This window comes from Bos indicus, chromosome 29, assembly GCF_029378745.1.
Source record: "Bos indicus isolate NIAB-ARS_2022 breed Sahiwal x Tharparkar chromosome 29, NIAB-ARS_B.indTharparkar_mat_pri_1.0, whole genome shotgun sequence".
Lineage (NCBI taxonomy): Eukaryota > Metazoa > Chordata > Mammalia > Artiodactyla > Bovidae > Bos > Bos indicus.
The window spans coordinates 26,969,778-26,995,432 of NC_091788.1; the positions used below are offsets into that span (position 1 = coordinate 26,969,778).

Consider the following 25,655-nt stretch of genomic DNA (forward strand, 5'->3'; position numbering starts at 1 on the left):
TTGAGTCTTGGTGATATGTGATGCTTTCTCATCCTGCCTGTAGACTGTGAGACTTCAGTCACGATTCTGTGTCATTCTTTACGCAGAGCAAAGTGACATATAGAGGAAGCAAGTCTTAGATGTCCTGAAACTGCTGAGTGTCATGTTCCTTTGGAATGTGGTAGAACTATCCTGCTAACTGACTCTCTCAAGACTTCCTTTACCTTTTTGTTCCTCAAGCTATAAATGAAGGGGTTCAGAAGAGGAGTCACTATGGTAATGAGGACAGTGGCTATCTTGTCAAATTCCAGGGAGTGGTTCTGATTGGGTCTCACATACACAAAGATGTTGCTCCCGTAGGCAATGGAGACGACAGTGATGTGAGAAGCACAGGTGGAAAAGGCTTTCTGACGTCCTTGGGCCGAGGGGATGCGCAGGATGGTAGAGATGATGTAGATATAGGACACAGTGGTGAGCACCAGCGAGGTCAGGAGGATGAGAGAAGACAAGAGGAAGCTTATCATTTCAATGAAATGAGTGTCTATGCAGGCCGCCTGCAGTAAAGGGGCGATGTCGCAGAAGAAGTGACTAATTTCTGCAGTACAGTATGGCAGCCTGGACACCACAATAGTTGGGCAGAGCACGGACAGAAAGGCCCCCACCCAGCAGCCCAGAACCAGCAGGAGACACGCCCTGCTGTTCATGATGATGGTGTAGCGCAGGGGCTTACAGATGGCCACATAGCGGTCAAAGGACATCACCACCAGCAGGATGAACTCCACGGTCCCCAGGAAGAAGTAGAAATATGTTTGGCTGATGCAGCCTGCAAAAGATATGGTTTTCTCCTCCTCTAAGAGGCAAGCTAGTAACTTTGGAGTAATAGTAGTTGTGAATAAAGTGTCCAAAAATGACAGATTACTGAGGAAGAAGTACATTGGTGTTTGGAGACGATTATCGGTCCATATTAAGGAAATGATGACAATGTTTCCTGTTATGGTGAGCGTGTAAACTAGCAGGAGAATGACAAAAAGCAATGTCTGAAGCCCCTGGATAGCAGGAAAAGAGATAAGCGTAAATTCAGTGATGGTGGTCTGGTTTTTTGTGGCCATTTCTGTGTGGAAGGAGAAGAAACAAAGGAGGTTAGAACAGTTTAAGATGTCTTTCAAATGTTTTATGATTTTGCTAGATGTAAAAGAGAATGTTCAAGAGGGGGTGGGTTCTAGTCCTGTGTGGGACTCAATTATGTGGCTCTGGGGAAATCACTTGGCCTCAGTTTTCATCTATGTAATTGATGCGCTAGGGGAAAAAGCCCCCCCAAATAGCAACTCTGTGAATTCTTTAAACTTTAACTCTTTGATTTTTATTTGATATATTTCTTTTCTCCTTATTTCCTTCCTTAAACCCAAATCTATTCAAACTAGCTGAAATATATAATTAACTGAAAATCACTCAACTTATTTTGATCATACAATTCAAGAATAAAAAAATAGGGATTTCCCTGGTGGTCCAGTGGCTGAGACTCCCTTGCTCCCATTGGAGGGGGCCCAGGTTCATCTCTGTTCAGGGAACTAGATCCCACATGTCACAACTAAAACCTGGCACAACCAAATATATTGTTGCTGTTTAGTTGCTAAGTCATGTCCAACTCTTTTGTGACCCCCACGAACTGTAGCCTGGCAGGCTTCTCTGTTCATGTTCATGGAATTTCCCAGGCAAGAATACTGGAGTGGATTGCCATTTCCTTCTCCAGGGGATCTTCCTGACCCAGGGATCGAGCCCACGTCTCCTGCATTGGCAGGCGATTTTTTTTTTTTTACTGACTGAGCCACCAGGGAAGCCCTTCCATGAGTAATAAAAATGTGAAAATATTAATATGAAGTGGAGATGTGAAAACTCAGATTTGTACTGCATCTGCCTGACTTCTGTCTACAATAAAATTTTTGATAAAGACCCTAAAGCTATTTGGCCTTGTAAGTCATGTTTCTTCCAGCATATGCTTCTACCACACAATAAATGGAAGATAAACACACACATTTGTATACCCTGTGGGCAATTCAAAACTGACCCCATAATTCTTGGCACGTGTTTTGTATATTTAGACATAGAAAGAACCTTAACTTTTCAGAATTGTATTTGTTTGATTCCTTCTCAATGCTGTATGATGCACTATTTTCTTGCTCTGATTTTCTTGGAAAGCTTCACAGTCCAGGGGCTACTTGTCCAAACCTGCTGTATCTTCCTCTCCAAAAAGTCAAACTATCTATGCTTAGAATCCTTCATTTGTGGAAAACATGCAAGTTGCTTATTCGTGCATCTTGTTTCATATTTGATCATCTCTAACTCTTAGAAATTCTTTATTAACTTGAGGTAAAACCTTTTTCCCCAGGAACTTTCATCAGTTGGTCTCAGTACTGTATAATTAGTGTTATTCAGATGAAGTCATTCTCCTCAAAAGGCCTTCGTTTCTATTTTTAGGTTTTAGGTAATAGCCGTGATTTTTGTTGTTTAGTCGCTAGGTTGGAGAAGGAAATGGCAACCCACTCCAGTGTTCTTGCCTGGAGAATCCCAGGGACGGCGGAGCCTGGTTGGCTGCCGTCTCTGGGGTCGCACAGAGTTGGACATGACTGAAGCGACTTAGCAGCAGCAGCAGCAGTCGCTAGATTGTGTCTGACTCTTTGCGACCCCATGGACTGTAGCCCACCAGACTCCTCTGTCCAAGGGAGTTCTCAGGCAAGAATACTGGAGTGGGTTGCAATTTCCTTCTCCAGGGGATCTTCCTGATCCAGGAATCAAACCCTCATCTCCTGCAGTGCAGGTGGATTCTTTGCCTCTGAGCCACGAGGGGTAGCTGTGATACTACTTAACATACACTGAGTTCCTGGTCATTATATGCTAAGTGCTTGAAAAATTTAGGTACTATTAAAAAAGAATGTGAGAAGGGAGTGGCAGGGGATGAGATGGTTAGATAGCATCACTTGACTCAATAGACATGAACTTGAGCAAACTCTGGGAGACAGTGGAGGACAGAGGAGCCTGTGTGCTGCAATCCTTGGGTTTGCAAGGAGTTGGACCTGACTGAACAACAACAGCAACAGCAACAAAACGAAAAGTGTATCGCCTACTTAGACACAAAATTTTCTTGCTGATTTTTAGGTTGGCAGTGTTTGTTTCCACATCATCTTTTGTTTTGATCTATTAATTTCTGATAGGTGACTATTAAATCATCCCTATAATTGATGTTGAATGTGTCATATTTTTCTTGCATTTTGTCAGTAGCTGTTTTAATCTGTTTCAAGGTTTTGCTATTTTATACATGTATGTTTGGCAACCTTTTGAAGTAGGGAGTAGATATTGTGATTTACATTTTGCACATGTAAAACTTGAAATTTATAGAATTTATAGGGGAGGGAGGCAGGAGGGGGGTTCAGGATTGGGAACATGTGTACACCCGTGGCAGATTCATGTTGGTGTATGGCAAAACCAATACAATATTGTAAAGTAATTAGCCTCTAATTAAAATAAATAAATTAAAAAAAATAATTTTCTTGTCACATAGCTAGTGTGTGACAAAGCCAGATTCAGTTCCAGTTCTATCTGATCCAAAGATGCATTCTTTAGTAAAAGTCACAATCTGGATTCTTATTCCCACTTTTGTAGAGAGGGAAAAGAGGTCAGAGAGGCCCTAGTTATGGTCTAAATTATATGTTACATAAGCCTGGATCAAGACTCAATTCCCTAGTTTAGTTAATGCAAAAATGTCACTCTCATTGCTATGTTCCGTATTTAGGAATGTTGTTCTTACTGTTGTAGCCTCGTGTTCTGGGAAACAAACTCACTCAGATGGACCATGCAGATAGTGGAGTGCAGTTTATTACACCAGCGGGCCCAAGGCAGAGTTTCCTCTTAGCCAAGGACCCAGACCAGTTTTTGTGAAAACCTTATATACCATAAGTGTAAGTGCCCAAACCCACCTCCCCAAATTCCCTGAAACTAGTCTGAACAAAGGAAAAGAAAGATACAATCAAAGTTAACCCATGATTCATATGCCTCATACCTCATACCTCAATAAGCATAATAGAATGTATGATTCTATTTGGTTACACAGATAATCAGGGTATTCTTTTAGGCAATGGAGAGTCTCTTCCTTCCTGGGGCCTGGTTTTCCAGTTGGTAGGTCATTTCCATAGATACTGGGTATATAGCTCAAAGTCCACAGTCTAGCCGAAGATGGAGTCCTGCTTTCAAGCTGGAGCCTGCTTTGTCTGTTTCCTCTTTTATTACTATTTTGAATAATTGAGTAACTGGAACATTTTAGATTCAGAAAAGTCTTAGCATTGGAAGGGATATTTAGGATGAGGTAGTTCTACCAAAGCAACCTCTGGTGGCTCAGACGATAAAGAATCTACCTGCAATGCAGGAGACCTGGGTTCGATCCCGATCAAGAAGATGTCCTGGAGAAGGGAATGGCTACCCACTTCAGTTCTTACCCGGAGAACTCCATGGACAGGGGAGCCTGGTGGGCTGTAGTCTACGGGGTTACAAAAAGTTGGACATGACTGAGCACACACACACAGTTCTACCAACGGCTAAATATAAACATTCTTTTCAACTATTTTTCTAGCCTGAGACCTACTGTGGATTGCCTATTACATCTTTGTTAAACTCTGTCACAAAATCCATCATTACTTTGACTTGAAATCTGCTTACCAGTTGTTTTCATGTGTTTATTCTGAAACTCCGAATCCTTTATAAGATAAATGGAACTTTGAACATTTTTTTTTCTTGCATCTAAGATGTGATGTGTCCTTTTCTCTATGAAAATAGGCCATGAATAAGCTGTGATATTTGAAACTCTTGCTTGCTCCTAAGAATTTAATTGAGAATGACTCTTGGGAATATGAGGTAAAAGAGGTTAATTACTATTATGATAATCAAAGACTTTTAACCCTGAAAATTAATCACAACTACAAATTTAGTTGGAGATGCCAAATACACATGTTGAGGCCTCTAGGGGAATTACACCATGTTTTTGCTTTATTCAGTTAATAAAAGTTTGGTGGCCTGCTTTAGAGTTTCAGAGAAACTGAAACACAAAACTTTTGAGGGAGTCCCCTAGTGGCTTAGTGGTTAGGATTCCAAATTTTCACTGCCATGGCCTGGATTCTGTCCCTTGTTGGGGAACTGAGATCCCACAAGCCACACAGAGATATTAAAAAAAATTTTTTTTTTAAACTTTCTATTTTGTATTGGGGTAACTGCAACCATGAAATTAAAAGACACTTACTCCTTGGAAGGAAAGTTATGACCAACCTAGATAGCATAGTCAAAAGTAGAGACATTACTTTGCCAACAAAAGTCCGTCTAGTCAAGGCTATGGTTTTTCCTGTGGTCATGTATGGATGTGAGAGTTGGACTGTGAAGAAGGCTGAGCTCTGAAGAATTGATGCTTTTGAACTGTGGTGTTGGAGAAGGCTCTTGAGAGTTCCTTGGACTGCAAGGAGATCCAACCAGTCCATTCTGAAGGAGATCAGCCCTGGGATTTCTTTGGAGGGAATGATGCTGAAGGTGAAACTCCAGTACTTTGGCCACCTCATGTGAAGAGTTGACTCATTGGAAAAGACTCTGATGCTGGGAGGGATTGAGGGCAGGAGAAGAAGGGGACGACAGAGGATGAGGTAACTGGATGGCATCACGGACTCGATGGACGTGAGTCTGAGTGAACTCCGGGAGATGGTGATGGACAGGGAGACCTGGCGTGCTGTGATTCATGGGGTCGCAAAGAGTCGGACACGACTTGAGTGGCTGAACTGAACTGAACTGAATCCCAATTAACAATGTTGTGACGGTTTTAAGTGAACAGGGAAAGGCCTCAGCCATACATATACATGTATCCATTCTACTCCAAACTCCCCTCCCATCCAGGCTGCCACATAACTGTTGAGCAGAGTTCTTTGTGCTATACAGGAGGTCCTTGTTGGTCATCCACTTTAAATACAGCGGTGTATACATGTCCATCCCCAAATCCCTAACTGTTCCTTCCCCTCATCCTTCCCCTTGGCAACCATAAGTTCGCTCTCTAAGTCTGTGAGTCTCTTTCTGTTTGGTAAGTTCATTTGCATCATTTCTTTTTAGATTCTACTTAAAAGGAATGACATATGTATTTCTCCATCTCTGTCTGGCTTACTTCACTTAGTATGACTATCTCTGGGTCCATCCATGTTGCTGCAAATGGCATTATTTCATTCTGTTTAAAGGTTGAGTAATTTATGATGTTCTCAAATAGTTGACAAAATTATGCCAGATTTTCCTTTCCCAGGAATGGCGCAATAATGGTATTTCCAATGCTCTGAAAATTGTAAGTGTGCCCTTCTTTCTCTGTTAAAATAGAAGAAAACTTTTTTGTTCTTGCCAAGACCTGTAAAGGGTGACTTTGTCTTCATTTATTATTTTCGACTATGCACACATATTCAGTCATGTCTAATTCTTTGTGACCTCATGGACTGTACAGCCTTACAGGTTTTCCTGTTCATGGAATACTCCAGGCAAGGATGCTTGAGTGTGTTATCATTTCCTACCCCAGGGGATCTTGCCAACCCAGAGATTGAACATGTGTCTCTTGCATCGCCTGCATTAACAGGCTGATTCTTTACCACTGAGCCACCTGTGAAGCATCATTGTGTATACTTCATCCTTAAATTAGCCTAAAAATCCTTAGGTTGTGACTTGGAGTAAGTTTAGGTGCCATTAAGTGAGCACAGGCATTTTCTAGATTGATCAAATGTAATTTCTAAAAGTGGGTAGAAACCCTCCAAAGAGGCCAGGCTTGGAATAGAGAGGTGCCATGCAGCATTACTCTCAGCCAGTGGACCCTTACATGTGTTTTTTTTTTTTGTATTGTATCTCTTGTATACTCCATTTAGCTCACATCAAAAGCTTAGTTTCTGGGACTCATCCATTTTCCTCTGTCAAAGCCTAGACACTTTGACATTTCTACCTATTAAAAGTCAGAAATTGTTGGATTAGTTAAAAAAATGCAACTACATTTTAATTACTGGAGACACATCTAAAATAGAAATTGTGATTGAAAAATAAAGGGAAAGAAAAGGGATACACAAGACAACACAGACCAACTTTGGTAGATTGCATTATTGTTCTCAGCCATTTTGTACCCCTTTTCTTTATAAGATGATTACATGTCTCCACTTACACATCCCATTCTCACACTGGCCTTGTGACATGCTTTAGACAATGGCAGCTGAATGGACCTGCAGTGCTCAAGGCTTGAGCTAAAGTTTGAGCTATTGCTCTGTTCCCTCTGTCACAGATTGGCATGTCCCAGGCAGGGGCTGCTGCTTTCTCCTGAATCCAGAATAAGGACATATGTGGGGCAGAGACAAAGCACATAGGGAGCCAGGAACATGCAGTGTGGTCGAGCAACACGTCTGCTTTCTTTCTTTGTCTCTCTTTTGGCTGCACTGTGAGGCATGTGGGATCTTACTCCCCAGATGAAAATGGAACCCATGCCCCTGAAATTGGAAGCTTGGAGCCTTAACCACTGGACCACCAGAGAAGTCTCTAAATCTTATTTTTTGTTAGCCAATGAAATCTGGGGGGTTGTTTATTAATGTATCATAACATAATCAAATTGACTCCTATGCTTTTGAAAAGCAACTGCCAACTTAGAGGCCAAGCCCCCCCAAAAAAATTCATCAAAAAATGAAATAGAGATATTAATATTTTCAAATAAAAAGTAACCTGAACGTGTTTATTGTCAGCACATCTACATAAAAGAACTACAGATTATTATTAACATCGAAGAATAGAAATTTAGATATGCAGAAAGAAATTAAGAACAACATAGAAATTAAATATATGAGCAATGTGAATTAATTTAGACTTTACAAAATAATTATAGTGGTTTCATAAAATTTTAAATATATTTATAATAAAAACTCATCATAATAATAATGTGAAATGAAATTAAAGACATACATATGTCAATATGTGATGATATTACATGTAAATATATTTGATTTTCTAATTAAAAATCTAAATTTTCAGATTGGATACAAATCCCAACTATACACAGCTACAAGAGACCTTAAATATGAGGCACAGGCTTGTTGAAATTGAAAGAACTGAAAAAGATATATAATGCAAACTCTAAGAAAAAAAGCAAGTGTAGCTATATTAATGTTAAACTAGATATTATGACAAGAAGTTACTAGAGCTATACTGGAATATTATGAAACATAAGAATTCTAAATCTGTACCTACCAAAACTATGACATCAGAATATACAAAGCAAATGCTGACGGTGCTTGTAGGAGAAACAGACAAATTCATATTTGTAGATGGAAGTTTAATAATACTTAAGAGATAAGATGGCTTCTTAAGCAATAGAAAGCAGACAAAACAAATAGTAACAATAAATAAGATTTGAATAATACAATTAATAGTTTGATTCAACTAATATACAGGGTATTTCAACCAAGAGGGACAAGATAAAGAGGAGCTTTACGTAATGATAAAGGGCTCAAACCTAAAGAGTACACAACAATTGTTATTGTGTATGTGCCTATCTACAACAGCAGAGTGTCAAAATATGTGAGGCAGAAACCAATATGACTGCAAGGAGATATAGACAAGTTGACTATTATAGTTGAAGAATTAAAAAACCCTCTATGAGAAATGAAGAAATCCAACAAGCCAGGAAAAAGCATATAGTTGAACTCAATAGCAGCACTAATCAACCAGGTATAATTTACATCTACAGACTATTTCAACCCCAAACAGAAAAATACACATTCTTCTGAGGCTCACATAGAACTTTCTTCAAGACAGACTACATTCTGGACCATAAAACACACCTTAGCAAGTTTAAATGATCAGAAATTCTACATGTTTTCCCCATACAGTGCATTATGAGTTATACAGTGTATAAGAGTTTATTAGTGAAAACCATAAACTTTTTCATTATGTTTAATTCAAAACATTTTCTAAGGAAGAAATTAAAGGCATCTGGTTTACAGCCTAGAAAGAAAAAAACAACTCAAATAAAGTTGTAAAATATTGCATATGTACTGGTCACACAGGAAAAAGCAGGATGTTTAGATAAGTCTGTAAAGGTATAATCTCCTAATCTAGATATTCTAAGTTTTATCCTTTGATCACCAGAGACCAAATATTGGGACTGTATTAGTTTTTCCTTTGGTCAGTCTTCTTCGTTAAATTGCATTTTGATTTAATATTGGCCTTTTATAAGCCAATTATTAAAATTAAAGTTCTTCCTCATTTATTACAAAGTTGTTGTAATGATTTTTACCATACTGTTCAATGTTTCCTGTGCAGATTTCTATTAAAATATCACTTTTGAGTAAAATAAATAAGGGGAAAGACTTTGTCATACTAAAAGAATTGAGTGTGTTTTTGTTTCTGATATAACTATACAGTATTTCAAGATTTTGTTTTATTTTTGCTTAGATTCAGGGAACTGAATTTCTAAAGGATAGAAATTGAGTTTAAATCACAGGAATGATATTAAATTTTAAGTTGAAAATATTTGCTACTTCTTACTTTTATACTTATTTTACCTTTTATTAGTCTTGTGTGTAAATATATTTAGTAACCTGAATGAAAATAATATCATATATATATATATATATATATATATATATATATATATATATACAAACACAATCTTTGTTGTTCAGTCACAACTTAGTGACCGACTCTTTTCAACCCCATGAACTGCAGCACACCAGGCTTCCCTGTCCTTCACAATCTCCCAGAGGTTGCTCAGTCTCATGTCCATTGAATTGGTGATGCCATCCAACCATCTCATTCTCTGTCATCCCCTTTTCCTCCTGCCTTCAATCTTTGCCAGCATCAGGGTCTTTTCCAATGAGTTGGCTCTTTGCATCAGATGGCCAAAGGATTGGAGCTTCATCTTCACCACCAGTCCTTCCAATGAATATTCAGGACTGATTTTCTTTAGGATTGATCTCCTTGCTGTCCAAGGGACTCTACTCAAGAGTCTTCTCCAACACCACAGTTCAAAAGCATCAGTTCTTTGGCATTCAGCCTTCTTTACAGTCCCGGACAGTATCCTGTGGGGTCACTGTTCTTTTCTCCTGGGTCCTGGTGCACAAGGTTCTGTTGTGCCCTCCAAGAGTCTATTTCCCAGTTCTGTTTAAGTTCTAGCAGCTCTATGGTGGGGTTAATGGTGACCTCCTCCAAAAGAGCTCATGCCATACCCAAATCTGCTGCTCCCAGAGCCCCTGTCCCTGCAGCAGACCACCGCCGACCTGTACCTCCACAGGAGATGCTCAAACACAGTCTGTATCAGTCTTTGTGGGGTCCCTGGGTCCTGGTGCACACAAGGCTTATTTGAGCCCTCTGAGCGTCTCTGGCTGGAATGGGGCTTGATTCTAAACGCGAATTCCCCCCCCTACCATCTTGCTGGGGCTTCTCCTTTGCCCTTGGAAGTGGGGTATCTCCTCACAGCTGCTCCAGCGCCTACTGTCTTACTGGGGTTTCTTTGACCTTGGACGTGGGGTATCTCTTCTTGACCACTCCAGTGCTGTGCAGCTGCTGAAGAATTGATGCTTTTGAACTGTGGTGTTGGAGAAGACTCTTGAGAGTTCCTTGGACTGCAAGGAGATCCAACCAGTCCATCCTAAAGGAAATCAGTCCTGAATATTCACTGGAAGGACCGATGTTAAAGCTGAAACTCCAATACTCTGGCCACCTGATGCGAAGAACTGACTCATTTGAAAAGACCCTGATGCTGGGAAAGATTGAAGGTGGGAGGAGAAGGGGATGACAGAGGATGAGATGGTTGAATGTCATCACTGACTCAATGGACATGAGTTTGAGTAAACTCTGGGAGCGGGTGATGGACAGGGAGGCCTGGCGTGCTGCGATTCATGGGGTTGCAAAGAATCGGACATGTCTGAGCGACTGAACTGAACTTCTTTATGGTCCAACTCTCACATCCATACATGACTACTGGAAAAACCACTTTAACTCCTTTCAAATTATTTTTAAAGACTCAGGACATAAATACAAGCAAGCACATATGATTATGTGATGATTAATACATAAATAAATCTTAATATGGGTGGTATGGGAGGTACATGTAAACATACAGCTGATTCACTTTGTGCAGCTGAAATCAATACAATATGGTAAAACAACTATACCCCAATAAATTTTTAAAAAACATTTTCATTATGAAGATATTTTTCTTCTTAAGAGTTTCATCAATGAGTTTTTTACTTCCTTGTTCCTCAGACTATATATCAGGGGATTCAACATGGGAATCACATTGGTATAAAATACTGAGGACACTTTCTCCTGGGTGAGTGAACTGCTGGAAGCAGGTTTGAGATACATGGACATGAGAGATCCATAAAATACAAGGACAGCTGTAAAGTGGGAGCTGCAGGTGCTGAAGGCTTTGGACCGACCTTCTTTAGAATGGATGTGGAAGATGCTGGAGAGGATAAAAGCATATGAAGTGATGATGGTCATGCTGGTGGCTACCATGTTAAATCCTCCAATGACAAAAATCAAAAGCTCATCAGTATAAGTGCTGGAACAGGAGAGTTTAATGAGAGGAACGATGTCACAGAAATAATGTTTAATGATGTTTGATTTGCAGAAAGTCAACCTTAACATAAAGCCACCATGCATCATAGCATCAGTAAAACCTACTGAGAAGACAGCAGCCACCAGCAGGGAACAGACCCTGGGGGACATGATGACATTGTAGAACAGGGGGCTGCAGATGGCGACATAGCGGTCATAGGCCATTGCTGCCAGCATGTAGCACTCAGAAATGATGAAAATACAGAAGAAAAACAGCTGGGTCATACATCCAGAATAGGATATAGCTTTATCTCTGCATAAAAACCCTGCCAGCATTTTGGGGGTAATGACAGAAGAATAGCAGAAATCTATAAAAGACAAACTACTAAGGAAATAGTACATGGGCTTGTGGAGTTGAGAACTCAACCTGATTATCAAGATCATGCCGAGGTTTCCCACTGCCGTGACTACATAAATCCCGAAGAAGAGGCAGAAGAGAGGCAGCTGAAGCTCTGGTTGGTCAGTTAATCCTGCAAAAAGAAACTCAGTCACTGTGGATTGATTTCTTACACCCATTCTCCCCTGAGAACTCTGTGGAGATAAGGAGAAAGAGTCAAATTAGACAGGCAGTCCCAGTTCCTCTCCAGTTCTTTACAATTCAGATATTCTCTCTGTGAAAACACTGAACCCCGGTTTTCTTACCCTTTGGCACTAAGCCTGTGCTTTTACTGATGGGTAGGGACCCATCAAAAGTCAGGTCCCAGATAAAACAGAGTAAGTATCCTCTCCCTGTAGATTTTGTGTGCTCAGTAGCTTCAGTTGTGTATGACCCCATGCGACCCCATGGACCGTAGCCTCCCATGCTCCTCTGTCCGTGTGATTTTGCCAACAAGAATACTGGAGTGGGTTGCCATGCTCTCCTCCAGGGGATTGTCCTGACCCAAGGATCAAACCTGCATCTCCTGCATTGCAGGCGGGTTCTATACCTGCTGAATCACTGCGGAAGCCCCCATAGATTTTAGGAACCATATATAAATTTTCACATCCTCTTTACTGTCTCAAATTCTTTTAGCAAAGTATAAAACCCTTAACTTCAGCATTAAAAATAAGTCTAATGCTAAAGAACATTGGAGAGTTTTTCTAAAGCAAATCAGTTGAAAAGGCACATAAAGAAGACCTATGTGCTTAGAAAATACTTATGCTAATAACATAGTGGCCTAGGGCTGAAACTGCCTCCAGGATTTCCTATAGAGAAGGTATTTATTGTTAAAATTAATTATAATGTCCACATCAAGGTTTTCAAGGGTGTTTAAGAGTATTAATTCCAGGGTGTACATGAAATAAGTATGTTAGGATCATACTGGTTTCAGACATGCAGAATTACATAAAGTTAAACACGTTTTGTAACTAAGACTATTTCAGATTCTCCAAGACAGCTCTACAACAAACAATTTTTTCCAAACTAAATTGATGATAGAATCCCCCTTCCACTTTAAAACAATCATGTTGTAGCTCCAGTGTGGCTCAGAACATGTTTCAGGAAACTGTATTTTCATTTCTGCTATTTTATTGTAATCTAATCACAAGCTGATTTCCAGGTAGAAAGCATATTCTTCTAATACCTCAGTAAAGCTCGATGATGGTGGAATGGCAGCACTCCCACAAATATTTCTGCCTTGTGAACCTCTGTCAATCCTCTGAGCTAAGCCTACCTATATCACCAAGGCTACTGAGCAAGACAATGCACTTCTGCTAGTGCTGCCACTTGGGGATTTCAGTTTTCGTTGGAGGCTTTTAAGTAGTGGTTCCTGTCTTTCACTCACACTTCCCCTGCTACTGCTGCTGCTAAGTCATTTCAGTCGTGTCCGACTCTGTGTGACCCCATAGACAGCAGCCCACCAGGCTCCCCCGTCCCTGGGATTCTCCAGGCAAGAACATTGGAGTGGGTTGCCATTTCCTTCTCCAAGGCATGAAAGTGAAAAGTGAAAGTGAAGTCACTCAGTCATGTCTGACTCTCAGCGACCCCATGGACTGCAGCCTACCAGGCTCCTCCATCCATGGGATTTTCCAGGCAAGAGTACTGGAGTGGGGTGCCGTAGCCTTCTCCACACACTTCCCCTAGAAGGAGGCAAAGAGGGCACTCGACTTGCAGATGCCTGTCCTGGGGTCAACAAAGTCCTTATCTCTGAAAAATCAGACCAGTTTCCTTTTGGTGTTGGGCTGGTCACAGTCTGCAGTCTTCTATCTACCTAGAAGTTATACATGGCAATGCTCAGACATCTGGTCTATCATCTTCTCAACCTGCCACAGATCTACTTTTCCGCCTTGCTCTTTCTTCCCTACTGGCTCTTAAAGAAACTCTTGTGCCTCTTACCTCCATCCATTCCTGCCATATTAGGACAGAGCACACTTCCTTTGGTCACATGCATCCCCAAGTCTGTTTAAAACAAAGGAGCTTCCCAACACTGAACAGCTGTCCTCTGAGCAAGGTGGCCAGATTTTACAGAACACGTGACTTTTGCATCTGCTCTTCTTTTCCTGTCCTGAGGGATGGAGACAGGGGAACCACGTGCAGAAGAGAGATTGTCCAGTTGCCCTGAGTCTGTTGCTAAAACACCCGTGAGTCCTCCTTTCCCTTCAACTCTTGCCAACTAACACACAGGTGTAGTCTAGTCCTAGAGACCACACACAGAAATAGAAAAGGAATGTTAAAGAAGAGCCAATACTCAGCTTTTTGCCTATAAGGTCTTTTCAAGCATGCCTTCAGAATGCCCTGAATGTCACAAACTCACTAACCTCTCTCCTCATGTGTCTAATTCTCCCACATGCCCTCTGATTTTTACTGGGCTCTCGATCACAGTGAAATGTTTGCCATTCTGCCCACGTTCCTTGTTCTGTTCCAGGGCTCTGCACCTGTATTCCTTCCACTCAAGCCAGCTCACTTCTCTGTCCTGTCTTTGCTCTTTCCCAAACATTTCTGTGCTGTGGGTCCTTATTACTCAACATGGAACATCACTAACACCACTCGGGATTTGTTGCACCGTCTCAGGTCCTAAGCCATACCAGCTGAGTCGGGATCTGCATTTTAGCAAGATCCCCACGTGATGCGTGTGCACATGTAAGTTGGAGAGGTGCTATTCTAGGTTTCTGTCTCCTAGAACTGGAACCATTTCTCTTTGTTCATAATTTCTCCCCAGAACCTCTCTCTGCTTCTTTTCTGTGCCAGAAAGCATTATAGGATCATTTAAAGCCCATTCTTGAAAACATCCTCTCAAGAAGGGCCTTTTGAATGGAGGATAGAGCTGCACCATTTTACATTTTGGTGTTTTTCCACCTTTACATAGTCTCAGAGATTCCATGGGAGTGTAATACGCATTCCAATGGCTTATTACAACACATAGAATTGCGATGTTTTGTTTATAGGAAGAATTTTTATACAGATTACATCTTAATCCACATAAAAATGAATAATGCTAACCAGTATTGACTTTATTTAACCATTACTAAGCAGTAGATTCTACTAGGCCTGGGTTAAAGTTTTTTATGTTGTATGTTTGACCTCCCTTGAAATGATCTACTACACTGACTCAGCTGATTCAGGCCTTATGTAAATTTTGGATTCAAAAGCGATTTAACAATTTATCTTTTTTTTCAGTTTAGCAACTCAAAAGGTAAGTTTATAAACATTTCCATGTACCATACAGTGCTATTAAAACTATGACAATTGTTAACTTGATCAGCATTGCTTGATAGAAAGATAATGCAGTCACAAGGGTGATTTATTAATATAATGTCCTAGAAGCCCCCCTCTTTTTTTTTTACAAAGCAAAAGCAAATAGCTAAAGTCAATTTACTACTATATTTAATTTAGTATATACAAAAAATTACACTTAATGTAATGATATAAAAATTCTTATGAGGTATTTTATATTTTTTTGTATAAATCTTTGAAATTTATAATGTGGCTCAGATGCTAAGGAATCTGCCTGCAATGCAGCAGACCTGGGTTTGATTTCCTGAGTTGGCAAGATCCGCTGGAGATGGGAATGGCAACTCACTCCAGCATTCTTGCCTGGAGAATTCTATGGACAGAGGAGCCTGGTAGGCTATAGTCCATGGGGTCGCAAAGTCCATGAGTGACTAACACTGATTGACTTAACAATACACTTCAAATCACACTACATTTCAAATGCTCAGTGGCCACATGCAGCTAGAGGCTATAGCATTGGACAGCTCAGGTCTAGAACATAATTTAAAAAATTGGATTTGATTTTCAAAAATTGCTTCCTTTAAAGAAGGAAACCATTAACACAGAGTGGCAGAAAGAACACTGAATCATGAGTCAAATACATTTTGTTTCAGTACTAACTCTAACACAGTGTAACGTTTGACTCAGCAGAGAATCTCTGAGTTTTATGTTTTAGTCTATAAAAAATAATAAATACTTATAAAGATGGCCATGCAAATTAAATAAGACATTTTTTGCATTGTCTATTGTGTGTAAAAATATTTCTAGTATTGTAATTCCTACTTTAGAGGCTGATGATTCCATAGGTTAATTCACTAGGCTACTCAGATAAGGAATCTGAGTCTGAGATAGGTGTCCACAGGCTCTTCTCTCCCTTCCTGTGTCTTGGTGGCCTGAACCTCCAGCTTTTGGGAAAATCAGGAGGTAATTTAAAACCTGTTTATTTTAATACCTATACAACATGAGCATTGTAATTGTGAAACTCACCTTCCTCCTTGTTCTTATCACTTTAAGAATAAAAATGAGTCAGTTGTACCTTTTTATCTTGGCATGAAGCAGAAGCAGATCTAAGTGAGTGTGACTTCTGTTCTCAGTTCAATTATTTTATGCCTAGAGATATAAAAAACAAGCGTCCCCCAAGGGATTCTGATCTCTGGAGTTTAGTGGCTGGTATATTGGTAAGAATATATCCTATCATATTCTTTTTACATAAGAAAACCTAGCCGTGTAATATCACATTTCCAGAACATTGTAATTAGTGTAGCTCAAAATCAGAAATATATTTACAGCACGTAATGAAGAAATAGAATGTATGAGGAAAGGAATGTAATACTCTCATAAGAAGTATTTTAAACTGTAGTGATAGATTTCCAGTCATATTTTTTAAAGTCATGGATAAAATTTTAATTTAAAAGGTATGTATAGAACAGTCTTTTGGACTCTGTGGGAGAGGGAGAGGGTGGGATGATTTGGGAGAATGGCATTGAAATATGTATAATATCATATATGAAACGAGTCGCCAGTCCAGGTTTGATGCATGATACTGGATGCTTGGGGCTGGTGCACTGGGATGACCCAGAGGGATGGTATGGGGAGGGAGGAGGAAGGAGGGTTCAGGATGGGGAACACATGTATACCTGTGGCAGATTCATTTTGGTATATGGCAAAACCAATACAATATTGTAAAGTTAAATAAAATAAAATTAAAAAAAATAATAATTCAAATATTACATAAATTAGTGGCTACAGGACTGGAAAAGGTCAGTTTTCATTCCAATCCCAAAGAAAGGCAATGCCAAAGAATACTCAAACAACCGCACAATTGCACTCATCTCACACGCTAGTAAAGTAATGCTCAAAATTCTCCAAGCCAGGCTTCAGCAATATGTGAACCGTGAACTTCCTGATGTTCAAACTGGTTTTAGAAAAGGCAGAGGAACCAGAGATCAAATTGCCAACATCTACTGGATCATGGAAAAAGCAAGAGAGTTCCAGAAAAACATCTATTTCTGCTTTATTGACTATGCCAAAGCCTTTGACTGTGTGGATCACAATAAACTGTAGAAAATTCTGAAAGAGATGGGAGACCAGACCACCTGATCTGCCTCTTGAGAAATTTGTATGCAGGGCAGGAAGCAGCAGTTAGAACTGGACATGGAACACCAGACTGGTTCCAAATAGGAAAAGGAGTATGTCAAGGCTGTATATTGTCACCCTGCTTATTTAACTTATATGCAGAATACATCATGAGAAATGCTGGGCTGGAAGAAACACAAGCTGGAATCAAGATTGCCGGGAGAAATATCAATCACCTCAGACATGCAGATGACACCACCCTTATGGCAGAAAGTGAAGAGGAACTCAAAAGCCTCTTGATGAAAGTGAAAGTGGAGAGTGAAAAAGTTGGCTTAAAGCTCAACATTCAGAAAACGAAGGTCATGGCATTCGGTCCCATCACTTCATGGGAAATAGATGGGGAAACAGTGGAAACAGTGTCAGACTTTATTTTTCTGGGCTCCAAAATCACTGCAGATGGTGACTGCAGCCATGAAATTAAAAGACGTTTACTCCTTGGAAGGAAAGTTATGTCCAACCTAGATAGCATATTCAAAAGCAGAGACATTACTTTGCCAACAAAGGTTCATCTAGTCAAGGCTATGGTTTTTCCTGTGGTCATGTATGGATGTGAGAGTTGGACTGTGAAGAAGGCTGAGCGCCGAAGAATTGATGCTTTTGAACTGTGGTGTTGGAGAAGACTCTTGAGAGTCCCTTGGACTGCAAGGAGATCCAACCAGTCCATTCTGAAGGAGATCAGCCCTGGGATTTCTTTGGAAGGAATGATGCTAAAGCTGAAACTCCAGTACTTTGGCCACCTGATGCGAAGAGTTGACTCATTGGAAAAGACTCTGATGCTGGGAGGGGTTGGGGGCAGGAGGAGAAGGGGACGACAGAGGATGAGATGGCTGGATGGCATCACTGACTCAATGGACGTGAGTCTGAGTGAACTCTGGGAGTTGGTGATGGACAGGGAGGCCTGGCGTGTTGTGATTCATGGGGTCGCAAAGAGTCGGACACGACTGAGCGACTGATCTGATCTGTTCTGATTCCTACTCCAAGATATTTGAAGCTACTTTTTTTTTTTCTTAAAATTCTTTTATTGAAATATAGTGGGCTTACAGTACTGTATTAGGTTCAAGTGTACTGTAGTTATTTAGTTATTATATGTATATACAAATATATTCTTTTTCAGATTCTTTTCAATTGTAAGTTATTTCATAATATCGAATATAGTTCCTTGTGCTATACAGTAGTTCCTTGTTGTTTATATGTAGTAGGGAGTGAAGTGAAGTCGTCAGTCGTGTCCAACTCTTTGCGACCCTATGGACTGTAGCCTACCACGCTCCTCCATCCATGGGATTTCCCAGGCAAGAATACTGGAGTGGGTTGCCATTTCCTTCTTCAGAGGATCGTCCCAACCCAGGGATCAAACCTGGGTCTCCTGCATTGTAGGCAGACGCTTTACAATCTAAGCCACCAGGGAAGTCATATGTAGTAGTAGGTATCTGTTAATCTCAAACTTTTAATTTTTCCCTTCCTCTCCTTTGGTAACCATAAGCTGTTTTCTATGTCTGTTTTGTAAATAGGTTGACTTGTATAATATTTTTTAGATTCAAGGTATAAATCATATTATATGATACTTATCTTTCTCTATCTGACTTACTTCACTTTGATTGATAATCTCTAGGTCCATTCATGTTGCTGCAAATGGCATTATTTCATTTTTTATGGCTGACTAATGTTCCATCCTATATGTGTTCCACTACTTTCTCCATTCATCTGTTAATGGACATTTAGGTTGCTTCCATGTCTTGGCTACTGTAAATAGTGCCGCTATAAATATTGAGGTGTATGTATCTTTTTGAAGTATGATTTTCTCTGAATATATGTTCAGGAGTGGGACTGCTGGGTCATATTGTAACTCTATTTTTAGTGATTTTAGGGAACCTTCATACTGTTCTCGATAGTGGCTGTACCAATTTACATTCCGACCAACAGTGTAAAAGGTAGAATTTCTATTCTTAATAAATAGTTCACAAATAAGATAAACAAAACTACAAAAATGATAATGCATGGAACATCTGGGAAAAGAATAAAGAAACACCACTATCAATATGAATGTCATGGAAGAATTTTTAAGACAAAAAAATAACTATCTTCAATAATTTTAAAAGTGCATGTTAAAATCAGACTTTTAGAAAATTCAATTGAAAATGATGCAAAGATTGATAATTATTGTTGGCAAAAATATGGTGAGATTGAACATCTCACATACATCAATTGGAATAAATTTTCTGAAAATAAATAACATAAATAAATATAAACAATAAGTATATAACATATATATAACAAACATTTAATAAAATGTTCATATGAGAATATGTGTCTCACATATATAAATTGTAATAAATTTTTTGAAAATAAACATATAACAAGCATTCAGTAAAATTTTCATATCTGAGAGTTCTAAAACATCTACAAATTTGAGGATTTTATGAAGTATATACTTTGCCTTATTGATATGCATAAAATATTGTCCAATACACAGATGACCTCAAAAATCTTTAACAAAGACAATGATACAAAAAGCAATTGGTTGGGAACAATAAAGTCAGATTGAGGAGCAGCAGGTTTGTGGTAGTTGGCTGAACTCTTACTTTCTCAGTGAACACTCACATTGGTTTATTTTATGCATTTAAATCTTTGATCTGTATGGTAATTAATAAACATTATAAAATAGGGTAGGAGAAAGATAGGAAAACAGATAACTGGAGACAAATAATTGCAAATTTAATTTTTGAATTATGGTGCCATGATATGGTAATGCAGAAAAATCTTTCAAGCCAGAGGGAAAGCAGTTCATTTATCCCACAGGGATGGTTTACTCAAGCCATTGCCCCTCCATGCTGTGGTTCTTGGTGTGGTCTCCAGTGACATTTGACTTTGGAGAGCACCGGGCAGGTTTGCCTGCCCCATACCTGGAATTTGCCTCCTGTTGTGCCAATAATCCCTCTGCACTAAAATTAGCCAAATTCCATTCCCCAAAGCCCTTTCAAAGGCTCAGCAGAATCTTTACACTCAAATATTTTTCCCCATATTTATAAATCTATATTTGCTATTGGTATATCTTAAATGGGAAGCTGCAGGTAAGTGAACCACTGCTATTTCATGTGTTCTTTGGCTTTTTCTCATCCATTTGGAGATGTAGATCCTGAAATTTCCATTGAAAGGATATGATGTAGAGCACGGTCTAGTCTGTGCTACTAATGAACTTTGAGAATTTAGCAAGTCATTTTTGTTCTCTGAGACTCAACTCTGCTGGAGTGACTTTGCATTAAAGTCTAAGACCATTTTTCATGCTGTGGTCACTCTACTTTTAGGATGAGAAATAAGATTTAAAATTAGACTATTTCCTTTTTTTTGGTAGGTTTTATTATTTTTTAGTTGGAATATAATTGCTTTACAATGTTGTATTAGTTTCTACTGTATAACAAAGTGAATCAGCTATATGAATACATATATTCCTTCCTTCTTGGAGGTTCACTTAAATGGAGTGAGTAAACAAGAGGTTTAAATATCTATAATTCCACTGACCAAAGAGAATTCACAAATTTTAAATGTTTACTTAAATAGGGTGTTCAAATGGCACAGCTAAGCAGTAGTAATGCCTTTTTGATTTCCTTACTCCCCTGCTTGTAAACTCTATCTAAAACAGGAACTTCTTAACCTGACATTTACCTAAAGCTGAAGTTATGATCTGAGTCCTCTGTCTACTTTTCCTACATTATCGCTTACCACTATTTCTATTTCAAGAAAGACATTCTGACTCTATTCAGACATTCCCTCTACTGTTGCATCTCTGTGTATTTTTTATTTCTTTCTTTTTTGTGTGGTTTTCCATTTACCATCTTTGTATTTGACAACATTATATAAATCTTTAGACTAGATTTTTGTTTTAAAAATATTTATTTATTTTGGCTGCACCGGGTCTTAGTTGCAGCATGGGAACCCTTAGTTGTGGCAAGTGGGATCTACTTCCCTGATCAGGGGTCCCCTGCATTGGGTGCAAGGAGTCTTAGCCACTGGACCCCAGAGGAAGTCCTAGAGTAGATTTTCCAAAATTATTTCTCTAGTTAGCTTCTTACAAAAATATAAAAAGCCAAACAAAAACAGTTACACAGTTATTATACAAAATGTATTCTATAAAAATATGGAACGCTTCATGAATTTGCATGTCATCCTTGTGCAGGGCCCATGCTAATCTTCTCTGTATCGTTCCAATTTTAGTATATGTGCTGCCAAAGCGAGCACTCTGTATTTTCTTAATGTTTCTTCCTTCAGAAATGCAGCATTTCTATCCTTCCCTGTTTCTGAGTTAAGAATACTTTCTAAATTTCAAGATACAGCTACTATTTATTTACATTCAAGATACTGTTATCTAGTATTCTTCTAGGCATTAGGCTAAAAGCTTTCTATACATTGTCTAATTTCATGCTTAAATCAACCCTCCAGGGGAAGTGCTGCTGTCCTCATTTTGCAATACTGAAAACTGCGATGTAGGCACCATTGCCCACATCATACAGACTAGATTCAGAACAATTCAGATTCTTTAACCAGGAGATCACAGTTTATGAGTTCAAAACCCAAGGTCTACTGGTGATGCTGGGAACACGCTTTCCTCTCTATCCAAGCCGGTTTTTATAGTGTTGGCAAAAGTTATGGCTATTGAGCACCATAGGTATCTGGAAGTAGAGATCCTAAAATGAGTGAAATAGACTTCTCTCCTGGAGGTCTCACAGTTACTCATTCCTTTAAGGGGAAGGGATTTTTTCTCTCCCAATAGCACTATATTTATAGCATTTTAGAGACAGGTATCACATTTTAAATTTATTTAAAATTTTTATTTTGTTCTTAATTTACAAAATGATTTTCTTATCTTTCCATCTAAAATAAGATACAAGAAGGTAGAGATATTACGTATTACTTCTTCACTATTTTTGTAGTTGCTAGTACTCTTTGTTTACATAAAATATTCTGAGAATAAATGATCACTGAATTGGAGTGAATGGAAAATTCACAAATGTATGCCTAGTGGTGGTGTGGTGGTTTAGTCGCTCGGTTGTGTCTGACTCTTGTGACCCCATGGACTGTAGCCTGCCAGTCTCCTCTGTCCAGGAGATTTCCCAGGCAAGAAGACTGGAGCAGGTTGCCATTTCCTTCTCCAGGGGATCTTCCTGACCCAGGAATGGAACCCAGTTCCCCTGTATTGCATGTATGCCTAGAATTATACTTAAAAATACCTAAAAATGTATGCTGAAGAACAATCCACTATGTCAGTTAAAAATCTAATATTTACATTTACAATGCTAGATATAAGATATATTACAGTGAATTTCCCATTTAGAAACGTTTCAGGTATGACAAATGAAGAGTAAACTCTTTCCTATCTTAGGCTCATTGGCAACAGAATCTGCTTAGAATCATACAAAGGCTGGGAAAAAGTCATACCTATATGGCAACCCACTCCATACTCTTGCCTGGAAAATCCCATGTACGGAGAAGGCTGGTAGGCTGCAGTCCATGGGGTCACTAGGAGTCAGACACAACTGAGCGACTTCACTTTCACTTTTCACTTTCATTCATTGGAGAAGGAAATGGCAACCCAACTCCAGTGTTCTTGCCTGGAGAATCCCAGGGATGGGGGAGCCTGGTGGGCTGCTGTCTATGGGGTCGCACAGAGTCGGACACGACTGAAGCGACTTAGCAGCAGCATATATTAATTTACATATTATGCTTAAAATATCTCAGTGAGGCAAACTGGGTATATTGTCATCATTTTCATTTTACTGGCTGGAAAATTAAAGTTGAGAGAGGTTAAGTAACTTTCCCCAGATCACATGTCCTAGTGCAAAACTAGTTAAGTTAAACTTGAATTGATAAGTGACCATTCTGTTATGGGATGTGAAGAGATGCATTCCAGGTGTCTTGTAAATGGCTAGCTTTTTTAAGTATCTTTTAAAATGCTTAAATATATGAAACATCTCTTTTATTTCCAAGGTTTTCAAATGTTGAGGCAGCTCTGTATTTTGATAGTGATTTTAAAACTCAAATCAGTATTTGTGATCTTCTCTTGAAACTTTTCATATGTATAAGAAATTATACTTTAGATAAGTACCCTGAGATTAATATTGATAATCACACTCACCCTTCTTTTTGTTTCCCCAGGGGACTATCATTTCTCTGGGTTTCCCAGAGACATATGATAGAAAGCTTTTATTCCACATGTTTTCTAATCAGATGTTAGAAAAACAGTAGGTCATTATCTTTATACTGTGCAGGAACAGTGGTTTTTTTTTAACTTTAAATTTTGTATATAGAGTGTGTCAATTAACAATGTTGTGATAGTTTCAAGCGAAAAGCAAAGGGGCTCAGCTGGACATGTACATGTATCCGTTCTCCCCCAAACTGCCGTCCCATCCAGGTTGCCACATAACACTGAGCAGAGTTCCGTGTGCTAAACAGCAAGACACCGTTGTGTGTACATTTAAACATAGCAGTGTGTACATGCCCATCACAAGCTCCTTAACTCTCCTTTCCCCCATCCTTCCCCTCTAGTAAGCTTAAGTTCGTTCTCTTAAGTCTGTGAGTCTGAGGAACAGTGTTTTCTATTTGGTCCCTTGCCCATAATTTAACATCCTTCTAGGATGAAAATCCTAAAGCAGGAAATATATGTCCAAGTTACAGCTAACTCAAAAGGAAACTGAGTATTTTTCCAGGGATATGATGGGAACTTGTACGTTTTTTTTGTTTGGGGATATAAATGAGCAATCTGTCACACCATGGAAACTCTAAATATCTGCCATGGGTTTCCTACATAAATGCCACATATAATTATAAACTATAGAATATTTTGCATACATTATGGCTACTTTATATCATAGATGTGGGAAGTGAGGTTTAGAGAATTTCTGAAGATTGATATTGTTTATACAGTTAGTAACTGAAAGAATAAAAATTCACTCCCAGTTTGGCAATATTGTCTCTAGTCCCAGTTTGTCATTTTTGAGGACTGATGATTTGTGATTCTCGTGAACTATAAATACCAGTGCTATGCTGTGTTTTATGGTCTTGGTGTTTGATTATACCAGTACTTGATGTTCAAATGCTGGGTGTCCCGTAGAACCACTTACAATCTTCTTCTTGTATTAAGTGACAGGCAAAAACTCTATTCCCCAGGGAAGCCAGAAGATATTGTCCCAGAGAAGCTTGTGGAGCCCACAGTGAACATGCCCGTTTTCCTCAGCAGGCTCACTTGCCAGGCCACACCAAGCAGATGACCACAGCGAACCATTCCCAGGTGGCAGGTTTTGTCCTCCTGGGGCTCTCTCAGGTATGGGAGCTCCGGCTTTTCTTCTTTATTGTCTTCTCAGTTGTGTATCTTATGACTGTGACTGGTAATCTCCTGATTGTGGCCGTAGTGACCTCTGACCCACGCCTGCATACAACCATGTACTTTCTCTTAGGCAATCTTTCTTTCCTGGACTTTTGCTACTCGTCCATCACGGCACCGAGGATGCTGGCTGACTTGCTCTCGCGGAAGCCTGTCATTTCCTTTGGTGGCTGCCTGACTCAGCTCTTCTTCTTCCACTTCATCGGAGGCATCAAGATCTTCCTGCTGACGGTCATGGCATATGACCGCTATGTTGCCATTTCCCAGCCCCTGCGCTATATGCTTATCATGAATCGGACAGTCTGTGGGCTCCTCGTGGCGGCCTCCTGGGTGGGGGGCTTCATCCACTCCATTGCACAGGTTGGACTGACTGCCCAGTTGCCATTTTGTGGGCCTGACAAGCTGGACAACTTTTACTGTGATGTGCCTCAGCTGATCAAGTTGGCCTGCACAGACACCTTTGTCTTAGAGCTTCTGATGGTGTCTAACAATGGTCTGGTGACCTTGATGTGTTTTCTGGTGCTCTTGGGATCCTACACAGCACTGCTAGTCATGCTCCGAAGCCACTCGCGGGAGGGCCGTAGCAAAGCCCTGTCTACCTGTGCCTCCCATATTGCTGTGGTCACCTTAATCTTCGTGCCTTGTCTCTATATCTATGCACGGCCATTTCGGACATTCCCCATGGACAAGGTGGTCTCTGTGCTGTACACAATGGTCACTCCCATGCTGAATCCTGCCATCTATACCCTGAGAAACAAAGAAGTGATCATGGCCATGAACAAGCTGTGGAGGAGGCAAAAGGACCTTCTGGGTCCCCTGGAGCACTGA

General features: G+C 39.7%; 3 protein-coding genes and 1 non-coding gene across 4 annotated transcripts; 1 reads left to right on the forward strand and 3 right to left on the reverse strand.

The window, feature by feature from the left end:
- Positions 1-140: 140 nt before the first annotated feature.
- Positions 141-1,088, reverse strand: LOC139180573 (olfactory receptor 6M1-like). The gene has a single exon (XM_070782438.1). The coding sequence runs from the start codon at positions 1,086-1,088 to the stop codon at positions 141-143; it is 948 nt and encodes a 315-aa protein (XP_070638539.1).
- Positions 1,089-11,211: 10,123 nt separating this feature from the next.
- On the reverse strand, positions 11,212-12,147 carry LOC109554292 (olfactory receptor 8D4). The gene has a single exon (XM_019954639.2). It carries the CDS (start codon positions 12,145-12,147, stop codon positions 11,212-11,214), a length of 936 nt encoding a protein of 311 aa, XP_019810198.2.
- A 9,434-nt stretch (positions 12,148-21,581) lies between these two features.
- Positions 21,582-21,688, reverse strand: LOC139180794 (U6 spliceosomal RNA). Its single transcript, XR_011565048.1, has one exon. It is a non-coding gene; the product is annotated as a U6 spliceosomal RNA (small nuclear RNA).
- A 3,022-nt stretch (positions 21,689-24,710) lies between these two features.
- Positions 24,711-25,655, forward strand: OR4D5 (olfactory receptor family 4 subfamily D member 5). The gene has a single exon (XM_019954626.2). The coding sequence runs from the start codon at positions 24,711-24,713 to the stop codon at positions 25,653-25,655; it is 945 nt and encodes a 314-aa protein (XP_019810185.2).